The sequence below is a fragment of the Carettochelys insculpta genome, chromosome 1, assembly GCF_033958435.1.
Source record: "Carettochelys insculpta isolate YL-2023 chromosome 1, ASM3395843v1, whole genome shotgun sequence".
Taxonomy (NCBI): Eukaryota; Metazoa; Chordata; order Testudines; family Carettochelyidae; genus Carettochelys; species Carettochelys insculpta.
The window spans coordinates 260,636,227-260,656,501 of record NC_134137.1 but is presented as its reverse complement, the minus strand read 5'-3'; the positions used below and the strand labels follow the sequence as shown (position 1 = coordinate 260,656,501).

Genomic DNA, 20,275 nt, shown 5'->3' with positions numbered 1-20,275 from the left:
GAGCAGATGGGAATAAGGGAACTTCGAAGTAGGCGGGGTCCTTTCAAAAAGGAGCCCCGTTGGGATGAGCCGCGCGGCGGCGAGCCGTGTCGATTTCAAAGCGCCACGACCGCCTGCATGCTAATGAAGCGCTGAATATGCGTTTCAGCGCTTCATTACTAAACTTCGAAATGGCCATTTGCATGGCCATTTCGAAGTTTGGGACTAGTGTAGACGTAGCCAATGGCACATATAACGTTGCTGGAATTGCACAAGAATGTGCCATTGATCTTGTAACTAACATGGTGATGGATTGATTTGATGAAATGGATCTGTCCCAGGAAAGCTCATCACCGAATAAATCATTGTGTTAGTCTTTAAAGTGCTACATTTCTGCTCTTTTGTTTTGTTGGAGTACAGACTAACACCTCTCCCTCTCTGTTACTATTCAATATTTGGGAGTGTTATTGACAGCTGCTGTTCAAGCACTGATTTTCTACTCACCTTGTATAACATAGACCAAAAAGTTGCTACTTCACAAATAATAAAAAGTAACAGTAATAGCGAGAAATATTAGATGATGTGATATCTTTTTTGCTGCACTCTGGTGAGTTATTCGCTCATCCGGGTGACCATTTTTGCCAGTCAGGACTTTGTTTTCTTTAAGGACACATATTTCCATTGGGTGGAAAGGTAGATTTTGGTGAAGTGGATTTGGGTAGGGGAACGTGTGGATTTTTTTTGGGCCAGGTGGGTAGATTCTGAAGCTAAGAGGGAACTTTACAATATTAGCTTAATGGTTTGAGCATTGGCCTGCTAAACCTAGGGTTGTGAGCTCAACCCCTTGAGGGGATCATTTAAGGGTCTGGGCAAATACATTTAAAAAAAAATCTATCAGGGATGGTGATAGGTCCAGCTGTGAGTGTGGGCGACTAGACTCAACGACCTCCGGAGGCCCCTTCCGACTCTATGAGATAGGTATAGGACAGATGAGAAAGCAGGATCTGGGCACAGATGACCCCTACCCAGCTCCATCGGGGGCAGCTGGGCCAGGACCATCCTGCCTCCATGAGGAATACAGAGGGATGGTGATCTCAGCCCACTCACACTGGTCAGAGGGATAACGGCGCAGAGCCGCGCGCTCGGGTTGGCGGGGTCCAGCGCGGGGGAGCCTGAGTCCCGTACTGATCATCGCAGCTAGTCAGACTGACCCCTCTCTCCCTCCCCGTGGCCGCCCTGACAGCGAGCCAGCCGGAAGTTACCCGTTGACACGAGGAAGGGTGTTTGCCATCACCCTCGAGTGTCAGTCACGCGACGCGACCTGTCCTTCCGGTTCCCCAGTGACGCGACCACGCGAACGTTACCCGCTGCCCTTTCACTCCCTCCCGCCTCCATCATGGCGGCGTTTGAAATTTAGGGCAGCTGGGAGCGCCGCGCGCACGCACGCACGCCTAGGTTGGAGGCAGCGCCGCGCTGCCCCCGCCTCGCGAGACTCAGGTAAGGGGTCTGCACTCTCCGCGAGCCCCCCGCGCGCCCTTTTTCGGCGCGTGCGCGCGGCTCGCCGTGCGGCGGCTCGGGTTCCTGCCTGCGCGGGCCGGTTTTGATGCCACGAGAACTTTCGTACGGGGAGGGGTTGTCACGAGCTGCCCGCGAGCCGTGGTGTGTGGGGTGGGGGGTACGTCAGTCCAGGTGACTGGGCGGCAGGAGCCCCCTCCAAATCTGTCATCTTCGCCTCATGGCGGGGACTGCGCCCTGTGGAGCGACCCCGTCCCTTCCGTGTGTGCGCGTGTGCGCGCGCGCGCGACGGGCCCGGCCCGGGTGACCGTTTGGGCTGTGGTGGCTGAAGGACGCGCCCTCGAGGCCTCCGCGGCGAAGGTTGGTCCGGGCTCCTTCTCCCCCGCCCCGGGCCGCTCGCCAGCGCTGTGCACAGGCGATGAGGCTGGCGCTGCAGCTGTCGGCCCCGTGCCCGAGGCTGGTACCTCCCCAGCCCGGCTCGGTGTCCGCATGGCCGCGCCCGCGTGGCTGACCAGTGGTGCGGGAACAATTTTTGGAGGCGGGAGGGGTGCTAAGCTGCGCCCCTCCTGTCCTCTGCTCCTGTCTGCCCCCCTTGGTTCTGGGGCCAGTGGGCAGACTTCGAGCCCAGCTGCTAGGTAGGACGCAGCATGTGGGGCTTGGTGTCAATGCCAGTAGCCAAACAGGACCCCGGGCCGGGAGTTGGCCCTCTGTGTGGGGGAACGGGCTGGAAGTGGAGCAGTGGGAGAACAGCGATCGTGCAGTCAGGACTCTGGGCAGTGGGCATCTGGCACTTCTGCAGCACTTCGTGCACCCACACTTCCTGTGCCTATGTGTCTGACTGATTCCTGCTTTGGCAGTAGGGCACGTGCCCTGCTGGACCCATGGTCTAACTCATCTCCAGCCCTGTCTGTGGCGTCAGCCTGTGCAAATGATTGGAGCAGGATATGCCTAAATCCTGCAGTGGTCAGTTCTTTTTAATTACGTAGCTGGCTTTCACAAGTTCAGGAATCTTTTCCATGTAATTATTGGAAGCAATGCAGTTATTACCCCCTTGAATTTTGAAGAGGTATGGCATTGTATAGGGGTATAGACACCCACTTGCCTGTTTAACAGGGTTTTCCTGTATTAGAGTGAGCATTGTTTACAGCACCTATAATATGTCATTTCTAATGATCTTACTTTATTACATGAAGTCTCTGTAAACATGCACAACAGAGCAGGTATGTCAATCAAATGTTAATAGTCAAACATATTGGACAGGTGTGCTTTTCTTTTTTTTTTTTTGCAGGTGAATGTACTTTGAGTATTGAATAAAAGTTAACCAAATATTTAAGTATCTCTAATGGGCGATTAGTGTGGGAAGTCTCAAATGTAAATGCAAGCAATAGTGTGGAGGGTCTGAATGATGAATCAGTTCTACGTACATCAGATGGCTGAAGGTTGTGAGTATTGGCTGCACAGCTATATATGCCTGCAAGATGGGCATATGATTTCTGTGCAGTTGATCATTCCTCTCCTACTGACTAGTTTATATCTTTGATTTGTCTCTTTCCTTTTCTCTAAGTACCTATAGAGGGAGTCGGAGATAGGGACTGGAAAGTTGGGATCCAAAGTGAAATGATGTATAAGGAGGAGTTTTACCCATAAGAAATAATGTAAAGTTAGTCTGAACACAGGTTCACAGTGCACACATCTGTGTGGGCAGCATCCATACTGTATTTTTCAGAGATCATTGACCCATACCCTTTATTTAGGATTGCCATATGCAAAAAAGGACACCCTTGAGTGTATGTACATCAGTATCTACCAACTCATGTTGCAGTAATACATTAATACATCTAGTATATACAGTACATTAATACAATGTGAAGTGGTAGATACTGATGCACATACACTCCCTCTCAGGATTGTCCTCTTTTTTTGAAAGGTCAAAAATGGGAACCCTTATTTTTCAGACTAATTATAGTTACAAAATTTCACCAACCAGGCAGCTTTCTAAATGATGTAATGACGTAAGTGTCAGGAGTTTTTACGTCATGTTCTCAAACCTTCAGTGGTGTTCAAAACAGCATGTATCGGAGTGATGTATAGTGAGGACCTCCTGTACTTCACTCATCACTGTAGTATCTGTGCATTCCTAAGGACTGCTCAGCTATCCCACTGACTATATTGGTTTGAATGTTTTTAAACTAATTGGTTAACTCCTGTCTTGCCTGTTTTTTGATTTATGCAACGTGAAATTAAATAGCATTGTAAGCTACTCTGGCTGAAAACTAATATTAAAGTTAATGGAAACTGAGGTTTTAATGACTTACCGACATTACGAAAACAAAAAAAGCAGTCCAGTAGCACTTTAAAGAGCTTTTGTGGGACAGACCCACTTCTTCAAATCATAGCCATACCAGAACAGACTCAATATTTAAAGCACAGAGAACCAAAAATAGTAATCAAGGTTGACAAATCAGAATAATATTATCAAGGTGAGCAAATCAGAGAGTAGAGGGGCAGAAGGTGTCTGGGGGGAGTCAAGAATTAGATTAAGCCAAGCGTGCAAAAGAGCCCCTATAATGACATAAAAATTCCCATCCTGGTTCAAACCAGGTGTTAATGTGTCGAATTTGAATATAAAAGAGAATTTTATATATCTGGTTTCTGGCCTCTGTAACTTTGTTCTCACCCACAATTATTTCCGATTTGGGGGCAACTTATACCTCCAGATTAGTGGAACTGCTATGGGCACCTGCATGGCCCCACAATATGCTAATATGTGTGTGTGGCTGACCTGGAACAACAATTTCTCAGCTCTTGTCCCCTATTACGCCGCGTCTACTTAAGATACATTGATGACATCTTTTATGATTTGGACCCATGGTATAGAGAGACTAGAAGAATTCCTCCCAGACTTTAACAATCTGCTTCCCACCATCAACTTATGCCTTGACTACTCCACGTGAGAGAAACATTTTCTGGACACTACAGTACAAATCAAGGGTGGCCTGATCAATACCTCACTCCACCGGAAACCCAGTGATCGCTATTCTTACATACACGCTTCTACCTTCCATCCTGCACATATAACTAAATCCCTTGTTTATAGTCAAGCCCTTAGGTACAATCGCATTTGCTGTGATCCGACTGACAGAGACTGAAAACTACAAGATCTTTACCAAATATTCATAAACCTGAATTACCCACGAGGACAAATAAAAAAACAAATCGATAGGGCCAGACGAATACCCAGAGACCAGCTACTCCAAGATAGGCCCAAAAAAGCCAAGAACAGAACACCACTGGTCATTACCTACAGCTCCCAACTCAGACCACTGCAACACATTATTAAAGACCTACAACCTATCCTTAATCAGGATACTGCAATCCAGAAGGCCCTAAGTGACAGACCTGTTCTCTCCTACAGACTACCTTCCAACCCTATGAGGATTCTCACCAACAATCACAGTCTATACCACAGGAACACTGGTCCTGGAACTTTTCCTTGCAACAAAGTCCGTTGCCAGCTTTGTACACAATATCTTCTGGAGATACCATCACTGGACCTAACCAGGTTGTTCACAGAATGACGGGCACATTCTCAAGTTCCTCAGCTAATATCATATATGCCATCATGTGCCAACAGTGCCCAGCTGCTTTGTATATTGGACAGACTTCAAACTCTCTTAGACAAAGAATTAATGGGGACAAAACAGACATACAAACACTCCTGATCCACAAACTGGTCAGCCAGCATTTTAAGGGAGTGGGCCATTCTTTTATGATCTGAAGGTTTGCGTCTTACTGAAGAGGAATTTTCACAACAGATTGGAAAGAGAGGCTGCTGAGCTCTCTCTTATATTCAAATTCGACACGTTAACACATGGTTTGAACTGGGATAGGAATTTTTTAGGCCATTATAGGGGCTCTTTTGCATACTGGCTTAATCTAATTCTTGACTCTCCCCTGCTCCCACCTTCTGCCCCCTGCTCTCTGATTTGCTCACTTTGATATTATTTTTCTGATTTGTCAACCTTGATTACTATTTTTGGTTCTCTGTGCCTGAAATATTGAGTCTATTCTGGTATGGCTATGATCTGAAGAAGTGGGTCTGTCCCATGAAAGCTCATCACCTAATAAATTATTTTATTAATCTTTAAAGTGCTACTGGATTCCTTTTTTGTTTTCATAGTGTATAGACTAGCATGGCTTTCTCTCTGTTATCCACCTTATGGTCTAGGGTCCAAGTTTGCAAATGATTGAGCTTCTCAAATAGTTTAATTGTTCTTTAAAAAAATAAACTGTTTATGGAAGAATTTATTTAAATGAGCTTTCTAAGGTTAACTAAAAGCACACCCAAATAAATAACTACCACAGAGCTTTTTACTTTTTTTCAAGTACCTTCATCCATTGTTTAACTTGAGAAATAGAGGCAAGGTGGGTGAGGTTATACCTTTCATTGAAGGAGCTTCCTGGTGACAGAGATTAGGTTTTAGCTACACTTAGACACATAGCTGCACTTCAAAGCTATCTTCAAAGCTGGTCGTCTCTTTCATCAACAGAAGCTACTCCAATGAAAGATCTTACTGCACCCACCAGTCCTGGGACCAATGTGGTTATAGCACTAGTACAGGCAACTTGAGAAACAGTAATACATGAAACATTGATTAATTTCTTGTAGAAACTGAAATGTTCAAACTCTGAATTTTTGCCTATATGAAAATGAGTTAGCATCATTTCTACCTGGTCTACACTTAAAACATAGGTTGACAGAGCTATGGTGCTAAAGGGTGTGAAAAATCTACATCTGAGCACCGTAACTCTACCAATTGGACACCTGCCCCACCCCCAGGGTGAGGATGTAGTTAGGTCAATGGAAGAATGCTTCTGTCAAAACCTAGTTATAGCAAACTCTTTCATAGCTGGCAACCCTGGGACTGGGAGGTTGCCAGATATGCAAATATGCCAGTTAAAGAAGAGAAGCTGAGGAGGCACAGGCAGGACTCAGGAGAGGCAAAGCCATGGGATAACCAAATGGGGTTGGGGTAACACTGACAGCGGTAGGGCTGGGAAGCCAGCTGGGGAAGCGGTAATGCTGACAGAGGTAGGAAGCTGGCTGGGGCTGGCAAGCCGCTGGGGAGCCAGCTGGGGCCAGGGTAATGCAGCTGGGGCTGGGAAATCAGCTGGGTCCAGGGGCCGCAGTAACACTGGCAAGTTTCCGGGACTGGGGAGAAACCTGCAAACCGCCGGCATGAGGGGAACGCTGGTAAGGTGCCAGGGCTGGGGAGAAACCATCTGGGGCTGGGGGAACGCTGGGATGAGGAAGCTGGCTGGGGTGTGGGGGAATGCTGGCAACTGGGAAGCCTTCTGGGATTGGGGGAACTCTGGCAGTGATGTGACTGGGGGGAAAGGGGTATGTTTGTGCCAGTTATCTGAGAGTTCCAGTTAAATGAATACTGGATAAAAGAGAGTTTATCATTGCTTAAAGCAGAGTCTGACAGAATATGGCCCTTGGGCCAGATTGGGCCTGCCAACATCCCACAGCCCAGTGGAAGCCTTGGGCCTTCCATGTCCCTGCAAGCCACTCAAAGCATTGTGCTTTAAGGTCCAAGTGCTTTCCATGTACTCCGTGCCCTGGGCAGAGGGCTTTGCATGATGTCCTAAGCCTCGGCATAATCTCTCAGCAGCTAGAAACTGGCACCCAAAGGGGTGCCCAGAGAGACACATGGCCCCTGTAGCTGATTGCTTTGAGCAGTTTTAGGCGGGCAGAGCAAACAGGGAGCTTCCCTGAGTGTCTTGCTATGCTGGAGTCACTTAAGGGAAGTGCCTTCTGGCCATAGCCTGCAACTGGTACCCCTCTCCCTCTGGCATCTCATCTCCCTGCCCCAAGTCACAGTCCCTTCCCAGACCTTGCAGCTCCCCACCTACCCTTCGTCCAGTTCAGAATACTGTCCTGCATCCATACTCCCTTCTGAATCCTGCACCCTAAACCTCTGCTTCAGGTCACAGCCACCTCCTTCACCCAGACTTCTTCCCAGATCACACACCCTCTCCTGCATGCTAATCTCCTACCCAGAACTCCTTTCTGAACCCAGCATCCATCAGACTCAGCATGTCCTCCATTCATATCATGGAAGAATGTGGCCCTTGAGTACTTATTAATTTTTGGAGTCCCCCAGCCCCTGGCTTAGCAAGATGGAGTTCCTACAGCACGAAAAACCCTTTCCATTGCTGTAGTTTGCACCTGCACTAGGGAATATGGCAATGGTGCTTAAGACACCTTAGCTATGCTGCTGTAGAACATATAGGGTAGACATTGCCGAAGTGGCAATACCTCAAGATGTGTGTGGTTATTTTCCAACTCCTTCAAAAGCAGGTGCTCTGAGGAATTCTAGCAGATTGAGACACTTTTTAGAGACCAGTTACACCCACGTTAAACCAAGATGGAAAGAGATTGATTTTTATTTTTTTATTTAAAAATAGGTTTCAGTTTAAGTTGGCTGTCTTGTCTTTTTTTAATTCTGCTTTTTCTCTTTAAAAACCAACCTGTTTAAAATTAAATCTGACTGGCCTCTCCCCATGGGTTGCCAATCCCAGCTAGGGTTCTGCTCCTGGCTCTGCCCCCACCCCATATCTGGCTCCCCAGCCTTGGTTCTTTTGCCTATCCCACTGTTCTTGGCCCCACTCCCAGCCCTGACTCTGGGTTGTGCATGTGTGGGTGGATAGGGGCAAGTGGGGCTTCAGATAAAAAATTTGGGGACCACCAATTTAGAAAATAACTGACACAAAAATGGAAAAGATTAAATTGATTACTAAAATTATTTTTTTCAAGGTAATTTTAAATCATGATTTTAATACCTTGATTTAAGTCTATCCATAAGTCATAGTTTCAGTTCAAATTTGTTTTGCAGTACTTTTGTGACCTCAAAGAGCTTTTCACTGACTTTCTTGTGCTGGAATGATCTTCATATGTTTAACCTGTGAAACTCATTGGGATCTATTGCTTTTTAAATAAGTACTATGTAAAGGTAACATCTTCATCTAAGGTGCAATGTGAAGTGTAATGTGTAAACTGGTTGAAGTGAGACTCAGAACTATTTTAAAGTATTACGCTAGAGAAGGGCCCAGAACTGTGGAAAATGTCAAAAGTGTGCTGCTGTAAATATAATTTTAATTTTAAGGCTGTGTCATCACTACAGAGATCGCTCAAGTAAGCCTAGCTTGAGTCAGAGTGGCCACTCTGCGAAATAATACCCGAAGTGTCTGAACTGATTGCATTAACAGCTGACAAGCTATTCTATTCAAACTATAAACTAGCTTAGTTGGTGGGCCAGTAACTTTAGGGACACCCTTATAACTTGAGTTAACTCTGCAGTGAACAAAAGCTGTAACAGGGCTGCTATGCTTAATGGTGTGTTTCTAGAGTATTAAACAGTGCTAAGGATAGCAGTCTCCCATAGTTCTTGATAAACCTGTCAATAATTAACATGTCATATTCTGTAAGTTTAGCTACAGAAATTGATCTCTGATCCATAACAGTTAAATGGATATTCAGTGAATCTGGATGACATCTGGTAGAATGTGCTTTAATGCAGTAATTCAGTACACTGAATAATGACTGAAAGTTATGTAAGCAAATGGAAAGCTGGATGAGCACTGAAATCCCATCTCATCGCCAAGGGTTAAAACATAGCAAAGCCCCTCCTTCAGAGGATTATAGACATTGTATTCATTGGTACAGGTTGAAGGTGTAATATGGCACTCTCTTGTTCAGCAGCATCCTTAATCTGGTATGATTTTTATTTAGCTGGATGACCACTTATGGGTGTGACCAAGTTTCCCATGGTCCCATAAAATTTGTTTACTGCCAGCAGTGCTGGCTCTCAGTTTTCTATATTATTTAGCTGTAATTTGCTCCCTGAGGCTGTCTACACTACAAAAATAACTTTGAAGTAGTTCGTCTACACACACTAATTCAAAGTTAAACTTCAAAGTAGGGCTCTACTCCCTTCCTGGGAATGGAGTAAGTACTTAAAAGTTGGACTCCTGCTCCGAAGTGAACTTCGACGTAAGGGGAAAAAGTGTGTGTAGACTCTCTGCTGGCTAGTTTGATGTAGCGCATAACTTCAAAGTTAGGTCCTAGTGCAGATGCACCCCGAATGTCTAAGAGCACATTAAGCAGTGGAAGTGTTGCTGGACAAGACTAACCTCTCGTGGTCTGGCAAAGTCTCTCGTTCAGCACCAGTCAGGTCCCAAGGGTACTGGACTAGACAGGTTAAACCTTTAGCTTGTGTATTTCCACAATTCATTTCTGTCTGTGCTGCAGATTAGGATGCAACAGACTGCATGAGGAATGTCAGTCTGTCTGACCACATCAATTCTAGGTCAGTTTCCCTCCTGGGAAAATAATGGAGGGCATCCTCAAGGAATCCATTTTGGAGCACTTAGAAGAGGGGAAAGTGATCAGAAGTAGCCAGTGTGGATTCACCAGGGGCAAGTCCTGCCTGACCAATCTGATTAGCTTCTATGATGAGGTAACAAGCTCTGTGGACATGTGGAAGTCAGTGGATGTGATATACCTTGACTTCAGCAAGACTTTTGATACTGTCACCCACAACATTCTTGTCCATAAGTTAAGGAAATATAGACTGGATCTTTGGACTATAAGATGGGTAGAAAGCTGGCTTGAGGGTCGGGCCCAACAGGTAGTGGTCAATGGCTCAAAAGCTGGATGGCGACCAGTTTCAAGGGGAGTGCCGCAAGGCTCAGTTCTGGGGCTGGTGTTGTTCAGCATCTTTATTAATGCACTGGATGAGGGACTGGATTGCACCCTCAGCAAGTTTGCGGATGACACAAAATTAGGGGGAGAGGTAGGTAAGTTGGAGGATAGAGAAAGAGAATCCAGAGTGACCTGGATAAATTGGAGGACTGGGCCAAAAGACATCTGATGCGGTTCAACAAGGAGAAGTGTAGAGTCCTGCACCTGGGGCGGAAGAATCCCAAGCATCACTACAGGCTAGGGACCGACTGGCTCAGCAGTACGATGAAAAGGGACCTAGGGGTTATGGTGGATGAAAGGCTGGATATGAGTAAAGAATGCACCCTTGTATGCCGTTAGCCTTCTTGGCTACAAGGGTGCATTAGGAGGAGCATTTTGAGCAGATCTAGAGAAGTAGTTATTCCCCTCTATTCGGCACTGGTGAGGCCACATCTGGAATATTGTGTCCAGTTTTGGGCCCCCCCCCCCCCCCCCGGTATAAAGAGGGTGTGGATTTGCTGGAGCAGGTTCAGTGGAGGGCAACAAAAATGATTAAGGGTCTGGAGCACAAGACCTAGGAGGATAGGCTGAGGGATTTGGGCTTGTTTAGTTTACAGAAGAGAAGACTTAGGGATGATTTAATAGCAGCCTTCAACTTTCTGAAGGGGAGCTCTAAAGAGGAGGGTGAGAAACTGTTCTCAGTGGTGTCCAATGGCAGAACAAGGAGTAATGGTCTGAAGTTGAAGAGGGAGAGGTGTAGGTTAGATATTAGGAAAAACTACTGCGCCAGGAGGGTGGTGAAGCATGGGAATGTGTTGCCTAGAGAGGTGGTGGATTCTCCATCTGTCGAGGTTTTTAAGTCCCGGCTGGTCAAGGTCCTATCTGTGATGAATTGGTGGGGGTTGATCCTGCTTGAAGCAGGGGGCTGGACTAGATGACTTCCTGAGGTCCCTTCCAGCCCTGTGATTCAGTTGAACTGCTAAACCAATATCAAACAGATAATGGAGATTTTTGGGGAGAGAGCAGTATGGGTCACAAACTTGATTAGATATAGAGTTTTTAATGGATATTGGTTTCTGTGAAGTAATGGTAGTATTAGCCATTTACAGTAATGAATTTGAGCCCTTACATTTTGTTTTGGTAAGGAGTAATCATTCTCTTGTTCGTTTGTTAAATCCATCGCATCCATTTAGTTAGCTTTCTCTTTCTTGAAAGGTATGTCATAACTCTATTCTCTGATTGTTTGCCCTCAGCTCTAACATTGCACAGTGCTTTCTCTGGTCCAAAAATGCCAGCCTTGACAAACCTTTTGTTTTGTTCTCTTACAGGGCTATCTGATCCTTTACTCCTGTTCTGAGACATGGAATGCCATCTCTCATTTGGTTTGCCTAGTCACATCTCTTGTCATTTTATTTACTATAACTACTAGCCTATTCTGTGAAGCCCACAGTATGAGAGTAAATATTTTCTATTTTATTTCATAAATAGAACAAAGCCCTTCTTCAGCAAGCACCAATACCATCTCTTTTGGATTCTCAAGATTGTTACTTACATTTTCCAAGCCAAGCTGAAGATTTCCACTTTGTTCTTTTATATAGGTTCTTATTCTGTCATCACTGTAGCATGGGAGCTCTTTATAGGAGTGCACTAAGTAAAGTGACTAACACCTTTTACACATGGCTTGTTTTTCCTTTCTCCTCCTGTGGGAAAGATTTTTAATATCTTTTTGCGAACGTCTTTTAAACTTCTTTTCCCAACGTGGCCTGATTTTTTTCAGAGGTGGAAAGCATGTACTGAACTCTCTTGAAGTAGAAGAAAGAATGTAGGAATAGACCTCTTGCCGACACAACGCCATACCACCGTGGAGTCCCGTTCTTTGTGAATTGGTGGAGTCTCTTTTCTTCCTTTCTATATTGGCTCATATGCTTCATCTGTTAAAAACTGTTTGCAGATTATTATAATAGAGTGCTTAGATTCTTCCAGACATCATGTGGAAATTTTTTCAGCTAATGTTAGGTAATCACAATCCTGCATAGTTCAGTTTGCAAGCCAAAGACCTCCAAGGAACCATCTAAGTGCTTCACAAAATGGTGGAGAGTCTGGGTGTTCTGTCAAACACTATTGATCAAAGCTGCATAATGTGTTGGAAAATACTTGATGAAGAGTAGTATTTTTATGCCTGATGTGAAAGTGAGATCCTAACAAGTAATTGTTAAGGCTCTCTCAATGAAGGAAGAGGTATTAAGCCAGATGTCCTTCCCAAATCCCATATTTGTTGAAGTATTCAATCCAAGTATTTCAATCCAAGCTTCTAGTTAAACTTTAGGATCTGGGTTCCTTTTCTACTTGGTAAATAGAAACTAATAGTATTTTTATGTGATCTTATTTATTTACAAGGAATGTTCAAAGCCCTGTTTCTCTGAATGCAGGAGGAACTAGGAACAAAAGTGGTTTTAGTTTTCACCCAGAAGACTCTTAATGAACCCAAAATCACAATCTCTAGTTTTTGTATTTTTGTTGTCATACTGTGCTGAGCAGTTACTGCTACGCTTTTTATCTCTGTAAAAACTTCTGGGTAACTTAGGCCTTGTTTTAGGTGTGGTCATGCAATTTAAGTGAAGTCAACATTGACACGCAAATTTCAGTGCAGTTTTGACTCAAACCATAATGAAGTTTAACCTAGCTCATGACAGTATGTACTACCTGCCTGAATTTCCTTTGAAGTTTTAACTAGCTGTGGTGGTTTTCTTCATGCAGTGTCCCATACTGTAGTAACATAACTGTGTGGTGGAACAGAACCTATTCCACCCCAGAAACTAAGGTAGTGGTGGGTGTAGCATTATTCACTGTGTAGTCTATAAAGCTCTTGGGAGTGAAAGGTGCTCTATAAATGTAAGATTATTGCCATGAAGCAAGAGGTGACATTGTTGACTCAAAAGTATCTCATCATCATTATTGTGTGTGACTGGCACCTACAGTCACTTCTTCAATAGAAAGGAACCAACCATGGAGAATTTGAAGGAACTGAAAGCTTTTAACTTAGAAAAAAAATATTTAATTCCCTGATCATTGCGCTTGGCTTCTTAGTACTGCTTGACTTGATTCCCACTAGAAATAGTTACACACTTTATTTTATTTAAATAGAGCCTAATTAAGTCTAAAACTTTAAAAAAATCTGTCTTGAGCATCTTTTCTGTGATTTCCAGCTGAGATCTGGTTATTCTTATTTTGCTATCCTTTCTCAACTATCAGCTGTCTTGATCTTACTATTTGTTTTCATTTCATAGAATACTAGGACTGGAAGGGACCTTGAGAGGCCATCGAGTCCAGTCCCCTGCCACAATGGCAGGACCAAGTACTGTCTAAACCATCCCTGATAGACATCTATCTAACCTGTTCTTAAATATCTCCAGTGATGGAAATTCCACAACCTCCCTTGGCAATTTATTCCACTGTTTGACCGCCCTGACAGTTAGGAACTTTTTCCTAATGTCCAACCTAAACCTCCCTTGCTGCGGTTTAAGTCCATTGCCTCTTGTTCTTTTTGGCCTCTGAGGATAGAACAAGTGTTCTCCCTCCTCCTTATGACGCTCTTTTAGATACCTGAAAACCGCTATCATGTTGCCCCTCAATCTTCTCTTTTCCAAACTAAACAAGCCCAATTCTTTCTGCCTTTCTTCAGAGGACACGTTCTCTAGACCTTTAATCACTCTTGTTGCTCTTTTCTGGACCCTCTCTAATTTCTCCACATCTTTTTTGAGCTGCGATGCCTAGAACTGGACACAATACTCCAACTGAGGCCTAACCAGCCCAGAGTAGAGCGGAAGAATGACTTATTCTGTCTTGTTCACAACACCTGTTAATGCATTCCAGAATCATGTTTGCTTTTTTTGCAACAGCATCACACTGTTGACTCATATTTAGCTTGTGGTCAACTATGATCCCAAGATCCCTTTCTGCTGTAGTCATTCCTAGACAGTCTGTCCCCATTCTGTATGTGTGAAACTGATTGTTCCTTCCCAAGTGGAGCACTTTGCATTTATCCTTATTAAACTTCATCCTGTTTACCTCAGCCCATTTCTCCGGTTTATCCAGATCATTTTGAATTATGACCCTATCCTCCAAAGCAGTTGCAATGCCTCCCGGCTTGGTATCATCTGCAGACATAATAAGCGTACTTTCAATGCCAATATCTAAATCGTTGATGAAGATATTGAACAGAACTGGTCCTAAAACATATACTTTTCCAGCAGGATTGAGAACCATTAAGAACTACTCTCTGAGTATGGTTATCCAGCCAGTTATGCACCCACCTTATAGTAGCCTCATCTAAATTGTATTTGAGCGTTTGTAAAATGAAAACAATAATAGAAATGGAAAAGCAGATCAGTCAGATGTTTATATTAAAGATATTTATGTCTTCATCTCAACAGCTCCTGGCCAAGAAATTCAATCTCATAACCAGATGCTAGTCAAGGATATATTCTTCTTATGCTTGCAGAAGGAGACACATGTAAGGGGTGTGGAATTCCTTCACCTTGTTATCCATATGCAGCTGCTGTTGGAACACTGCAGTGAATGAGAGATGACCACTGTGCGTGCCACTATTTGTGAACAGCACTAGTGCTGGAATCGTATGAAAAGCAGCAGAAATAACAAAAAGTTCAGCTGTTCCATGGGGACTAAGGATGGGAGTGGGGGAGGAGATCTCTCTTTTCACTCTTACTCCCCACAGTTTCCTGATGTCCTATGTAAAGGGAACGTTATGGAGCAGCTGCAGCATGAAATTCACACGTCTAGTGAAATTCATTGCTGAGTTATAGGCAGATGTGAAAAAGGACAAGATTTTGTCAGTTTCTCTCTAACTAGTGTGTGAGATGACAGCAAAGCAAAATTCTTATTAGTTACTGGTAAGCGAATGTCTTACATTGTTTTAAATTGAGAGGTATGCTATTAGCTACATTTTTGAATTTTAGTTTTAAGCCATTGTTACTGGCATAAACAAAGTTTATTATAAATGAGTGATTAGAGAGACAAATCTTCTGGTAATTTTTTTCTGCACTTCACAGCATTTTGGTTTCCACTTTGGTGATTCCACTGTAATCGGTTTTCTTTTTCACACAGCAACAGAGGAATAGAATATATTTATGAAAATAGAAAATTTGTGATTTCCTACTCTGTGTGGCATGTGTTTAGAAAGCCACACATGTCACGTGAATTCATGTATATGTAGAACAAACTTATTTTTAACTCTTTTAAAATCTAGTTTTCAAGTTAACTGCATTCCTCTATTAAGAAAAGTTTCTCCAGTCTGAGGCATGTAAGAAAGTGCCCATCATCTTCTTTACCATTTTAATCCAACCATATGTTTTTAAATGAAACTGGAGTAGAAAAGAAAGAAATGTCTTCTTGGACTGATGCATTAGTAGGCAAAGATTCACCCTAAAGCAAATGGAAATGCAGTTATAAATTTTCCCTGGGGTATTGCGATAGAAACTCCTAAGTCTTATAGCAGAATTCAGGGGCAAGATTCCTCTTGTCATGATAGGCAGTATAGATTTCTGCTCTTCCTTACAAAATATTAATCTTTTTCTCTTTCAGTCTTCCCTTCTTAGCCGGAAGAAAAACTACGTGCATCATTAACCCTGTGGACCATTGCAAGTCAATCCAATGGCGTCCTCTACTGCTGTGCCTGTAGGATTTCACTATGAAACAAAATACGTTGTTCTCAGCTACCTGGGGCTATTGTCACAGGAGAAGTGGTCAGAGCAACATCCTCCATCAACTCCAGGTAATACTGTATTTACATGTGTGGCTACTTTATCAATTAAGTGTAGAATTCAGATCTCTGTCTTGTGTGTATATAAAAAGCACAAAAAGTGGCAGCTAGACTTGTATTAATGCTGTATATTCACATTTAAAATAACTTGAAGACCTGGTGATAGAAATAAAGCTGTTCAAATCCAGGTCACTGGTTTAATTTCGTCCAAGTCCATAGCGATAAAAAATTGTCCTATATGAAACAAATGGGTGGTCTGTATAGCCCCTCAGAAAATCTATGCTGGCTCTCATCCTTGTTATCATTTTTGAGGCTTTCTCTGTAGTAGCACTTTTGGGGGCAATATCTATCATGCTTTACATGCACTGCGGCTGGCTTAAGCAGGGGTCAGGCTTTATCACTATAGCTGAGTTATAGCTTTGCTTGCAGTGAGTTCAGATAAGAGTGATTGTGGTATACCCTACCATTTCAAATATTTCTTTATTTTCAGAATTAGTAATTTGATATTTAAATCATAGAGCTCTTGTAGATTTTGAGATTTGAATTCCTGGGTATTATATAGAATTTGTTGCCAGTTTGCACCCAAGTTAATTAGGTTTATAGTTAGCATTTCAGATTTAGCATCATTTATTATAAATCCAGATGCTTTCCCAAAATCATGGTTTATCTTAGGCATGTATTTTGTTACATAAAAATGTATCATCTGGATGTAAAGCTACTTCCTGCTGATAGCTTTCTGGACAGACCAGAGTTCCTAAAGATGCATGTCATTCATCAACATCATTGTGGGATGGTTGGGAATGTGCAACCGCCCTTGTGGTCCACCTGCAATTGAAAAGTACTACTTTGGGTTTATGTACTCTTTGGCAAGGTGGTTTGGTGCCAAGATAGGATACGTGTTCCATCTGTTGCCTCACTGTGATTAGGGGTCCCCATCACAGCAAAATCATCCACTATGCCCTGCATGTTTTCCAGAGTCAGACGTGCAGTGAAGGGGGGGGTGGAGAAAAGGGGGCAATTGCCCCTCTGCTTAGTGCTTCAAAGGGGCTGAGAGGTTTGGTTGCCGCCACTTTGGCAGTGGCAGCAGCTGGATCTCCCGGCCCCTTTGAAATGCTAGCAGTGCTGCTCTGGTTGCCCAGGGCTGTCAGAGTACAGGAGGGGAGAGTGCTGCAGTATGGGAGATGCTGAGGGGTGACTGCTCTTGACCCCACCCCTTCTGGGCATGGAGCTGGGGCCCTCCCCCGCCACCCTAAACTTATCCCACAGCCTGTAGTGCTTGTCAGCACTGCTGCTCAGAGTTACTACCCTTCTTAGTAGAAGTCTGTTATTGATCAGCCTGAAACTTGGATTAGAGCACTCCCTGCTCCTCTTGGCAGATTTACGTGCATCAAATTTATTTCAGTGACCAGCAGAAATCTGGCATCGCAGGCATCCACTGAGCGAGTGCCACTTGCTTCTCAACTGTCAGAGAAGGTCTCACTTTGGTATTGCTATGCTGCAGGGCTCAGGAAAACTCTTCACATAGTTCCATGAAAACAGCTTTACACATCTGGATGCTTTGCAGCCACGTCTCCTCATCCCATAGTTTCATAATTATGTGGTCCCACCAGTTAGTGTTTGTTTCCTGCATCCATGCCGTCCAGCAGGGCTGCTTGTGTAGCATCATGTTGTTCCGTACAGCAGCTCCTGCTTTGGCTCTGCAAATACCTCATGACAAGGTGCTAGGTGTTTGCAGTGCTAACAACAACAGTGCACAGCTGAGACAGGAGTCCAAGCTTGCCATGCTATGATTATCTGCATGGGTAACCCAGGCTCAGAAAAAAGGTGTTTGCTGTTAATTTTGGGAAGGGAGGTAAGTGCACCTTGGAAGGCTAATTCCATGTTCCCTTAACCACCTGTGCCGCTGTTTTTGTCCCACGAGGCATAATGAACCCAACAGTCAAATCAGCTCCATGCACTGGGGGATAGCTACCAATAGTGCATCATGCCATGAGTTGATGCAAGCTCTGCTACTGAGAATATGCTCTGCTGACAAAATATGCATATTGGAGATACGCAGAACCAACTTGCTTTGATCAGAAGCTCAATGTCTATTTAAATAAAATCAGCATTTATAGTGTAGACATACCCTAGCACTTAGCTCTTCTATTTTTTCCTCTTTTAGTTGACAGACTTTATTTTACAGTAAACTTTCGTATCCAGCTTTCTATCATCGGGAACTCTCAAATAACCAGCATTTTCACCATAAATAAATGTTAGTTGCATTTTCTATAAGTATAGTACAGTGAAAGTAAATACAAATAAATACAGCAAATATAGTGTAAGTTTACAATGTACAGTACTATTGTTGGTAAATAAAGTACTCTGCATACTTTTTTGTTTGTTAATATCTAATCTTGTTTTTCTTTAGTGTTATGCGTTGTTCTGTTGTCTGGAATATTTGAATATCCGTCAACCTCCCAGTCCTGGGGCTGCTGGGTATGAAAGAGTTTACTGTATAGAGCATAGAGCTATCTGTGTATTATTTAAGAAGTGCCAATTGCATGGTTGCTGTTGCTTTGGCTTGAAAAGCAGCGGTTATTTCGGCTTCAGCCTACTGATTTTGAAGAAATATAGTGATATGGCTAGTTTAATTGTTGGCACGTCCATGCTGATATATGGTACACAGCAACAAGAAGGCAGCCTTTAAACAGTCTCCTGGGAGTATTGCCTTCTGTGTGTCAGACTTCAAGCATTCACACTTTTTCACAAGGGGAGACCACATGACCTCAAAGATTACTTAAAGCTCCAGTGCCCTGGTTTCTCACTGTGCTTTGCTGCACAAAGTCCAAATGAATTCAGATTCCTCAGAAACTTTGCTGCCTTAGGGAGCAATATGCTAATCAGTTTTTGCAGCAATATTCAGAAACCTTTTCAGATCAATGGAGCATTTGTTAGTCAACTGGAATACAGTGGTTGGAAGTCCTTAGGTTTACATGGTAAAATCAATTTTCAATTCAGAATCCATAGACCAAATCCATAACCCTAAAATGGGATATCTGTTGAGGTTCTTTATCAGTCTGTCTTGTTGAAGATGTGCCACACTTCATAAATAATCAGTAGTAATTGGAGTAGGGATTTGGACTTTGGTCCCTCAACAAGAGTATGTGAAAGCCTTTACCAGATTATGCCAAAGGCTAGGATAGCTTCAAGTCCCTTCTGTATATCAGGCAGAGGGGAGGAAGTGACTCTGGGTCTAAAGTTTAGAAGAATATTGTTCCTCCTTGACATGTCATTGTTTGACTTTTTCAGTTCACTGGGAAAAAATGTTTTGATTCAACCCCCAAATTTTTTTTCAGAATTGCAAGAAAAATTAAAATTATTTGTTCAGCTCTGTTCTTAAGTTTTTATCAGCAACCCTGAGACAGCCTGTGCATGCTATCGTTTTGTCTGCTGTGGCTTCTTTGTTCACATATTCTTCCAGCTTTGCTTTCCAGTCGTTAAGTGATCATCTTCATTACTGGGGCTCCCATTGTTTGTTTGTTCTGAAATCTCCATTCTGATGGGTGATTCCAGTTAGTGATTCTTAAAAAGTATCTCATCTCATCCAGGGAAAACAGTGCCACGCTTGAATATGTCTCATTCTCGTCTACACTCTTTGTATAATACATAAACTGAAATGCATGTAAAGATCATAAAACTATCATAAAAGATTCTTACATTCCTCAGACACTCCTGTAGTTAACTTGTGTGAACTAATGTGCTTTGATCAAATTCTTGAGCCCCACTTTGAGTTGACCTTTCCTTTCATTCTAGGAAAACAAAGTTTGGTCTCCCATGGAGCCTCTATCAGTGCCATTTCTGGGTTGGCCGTGAGGTGTCACTTGAGATAATCTTAGGATAGTTCTATTTCCCCAAGAGCTGACACTGTGTTCTTCCCCTTTCCCACCTCTCTGATTATTTATAAACAGCTTTAGAATTACTTAGTGTTTGTCTTTTTTTTTTTTTTTTACGAACTTTCCTATTACAATGAACAGGTCTCTGGGCATGTTTCTTTATATTGCTGGGGATCAAGAGGCTTGAGTTGCAAGAAGCTGGGATTTGGTAATGTTTGGAGCGTTTGCCCCTTTATAGACACTGGCACAGAGGCATAGGGTTTTAATGCTCTGGTACTGCTGAATGGATGTATAATATTGAAATATACTGTTGGGTGTAGATAAAATGGAAACCATTGACTTCAGCATCCATTATCAAAACAACTCTTTTGTAACTGGCAG

General features: G+C 43.3%; 1 protein-coding gene across 3 annotated transcripts in view; it reads left to right on the top strand.

The window, feature by feature from the left end:
• Window positions 1-1,338: 1,338 nt before the first annotated feature.
• The window catches only part of BCL2L13 (BCL2 like 13), an 84,907-nt gene continuing 65,970 nt past the window's right edge, over window positions 1,339-20,275 (top strand). For 2 of the 3 annotated variants that reach the window (XM_075005667.1, XM_075005685.1), the window contains exons 1-2: window positions 1,339-1,476; window positions 15,842-16,031. In XM_075005667.1, the coding sequence (XP_074861768.1) occupies window positions 15,911-16,031 (121 nt within the window). In that variant the 5' untranslated portion in view covers window positions 1,339-1,476; window positions 15,842-15,910. Of the gene's footprint in view, window positions 1,477-1,809; window positions 1,855-15,841; window positions 16,032-20,275 lie in introns of those variants that run through there. The other variant, XM_075005676.1, reaches the window with a different exon arrangement.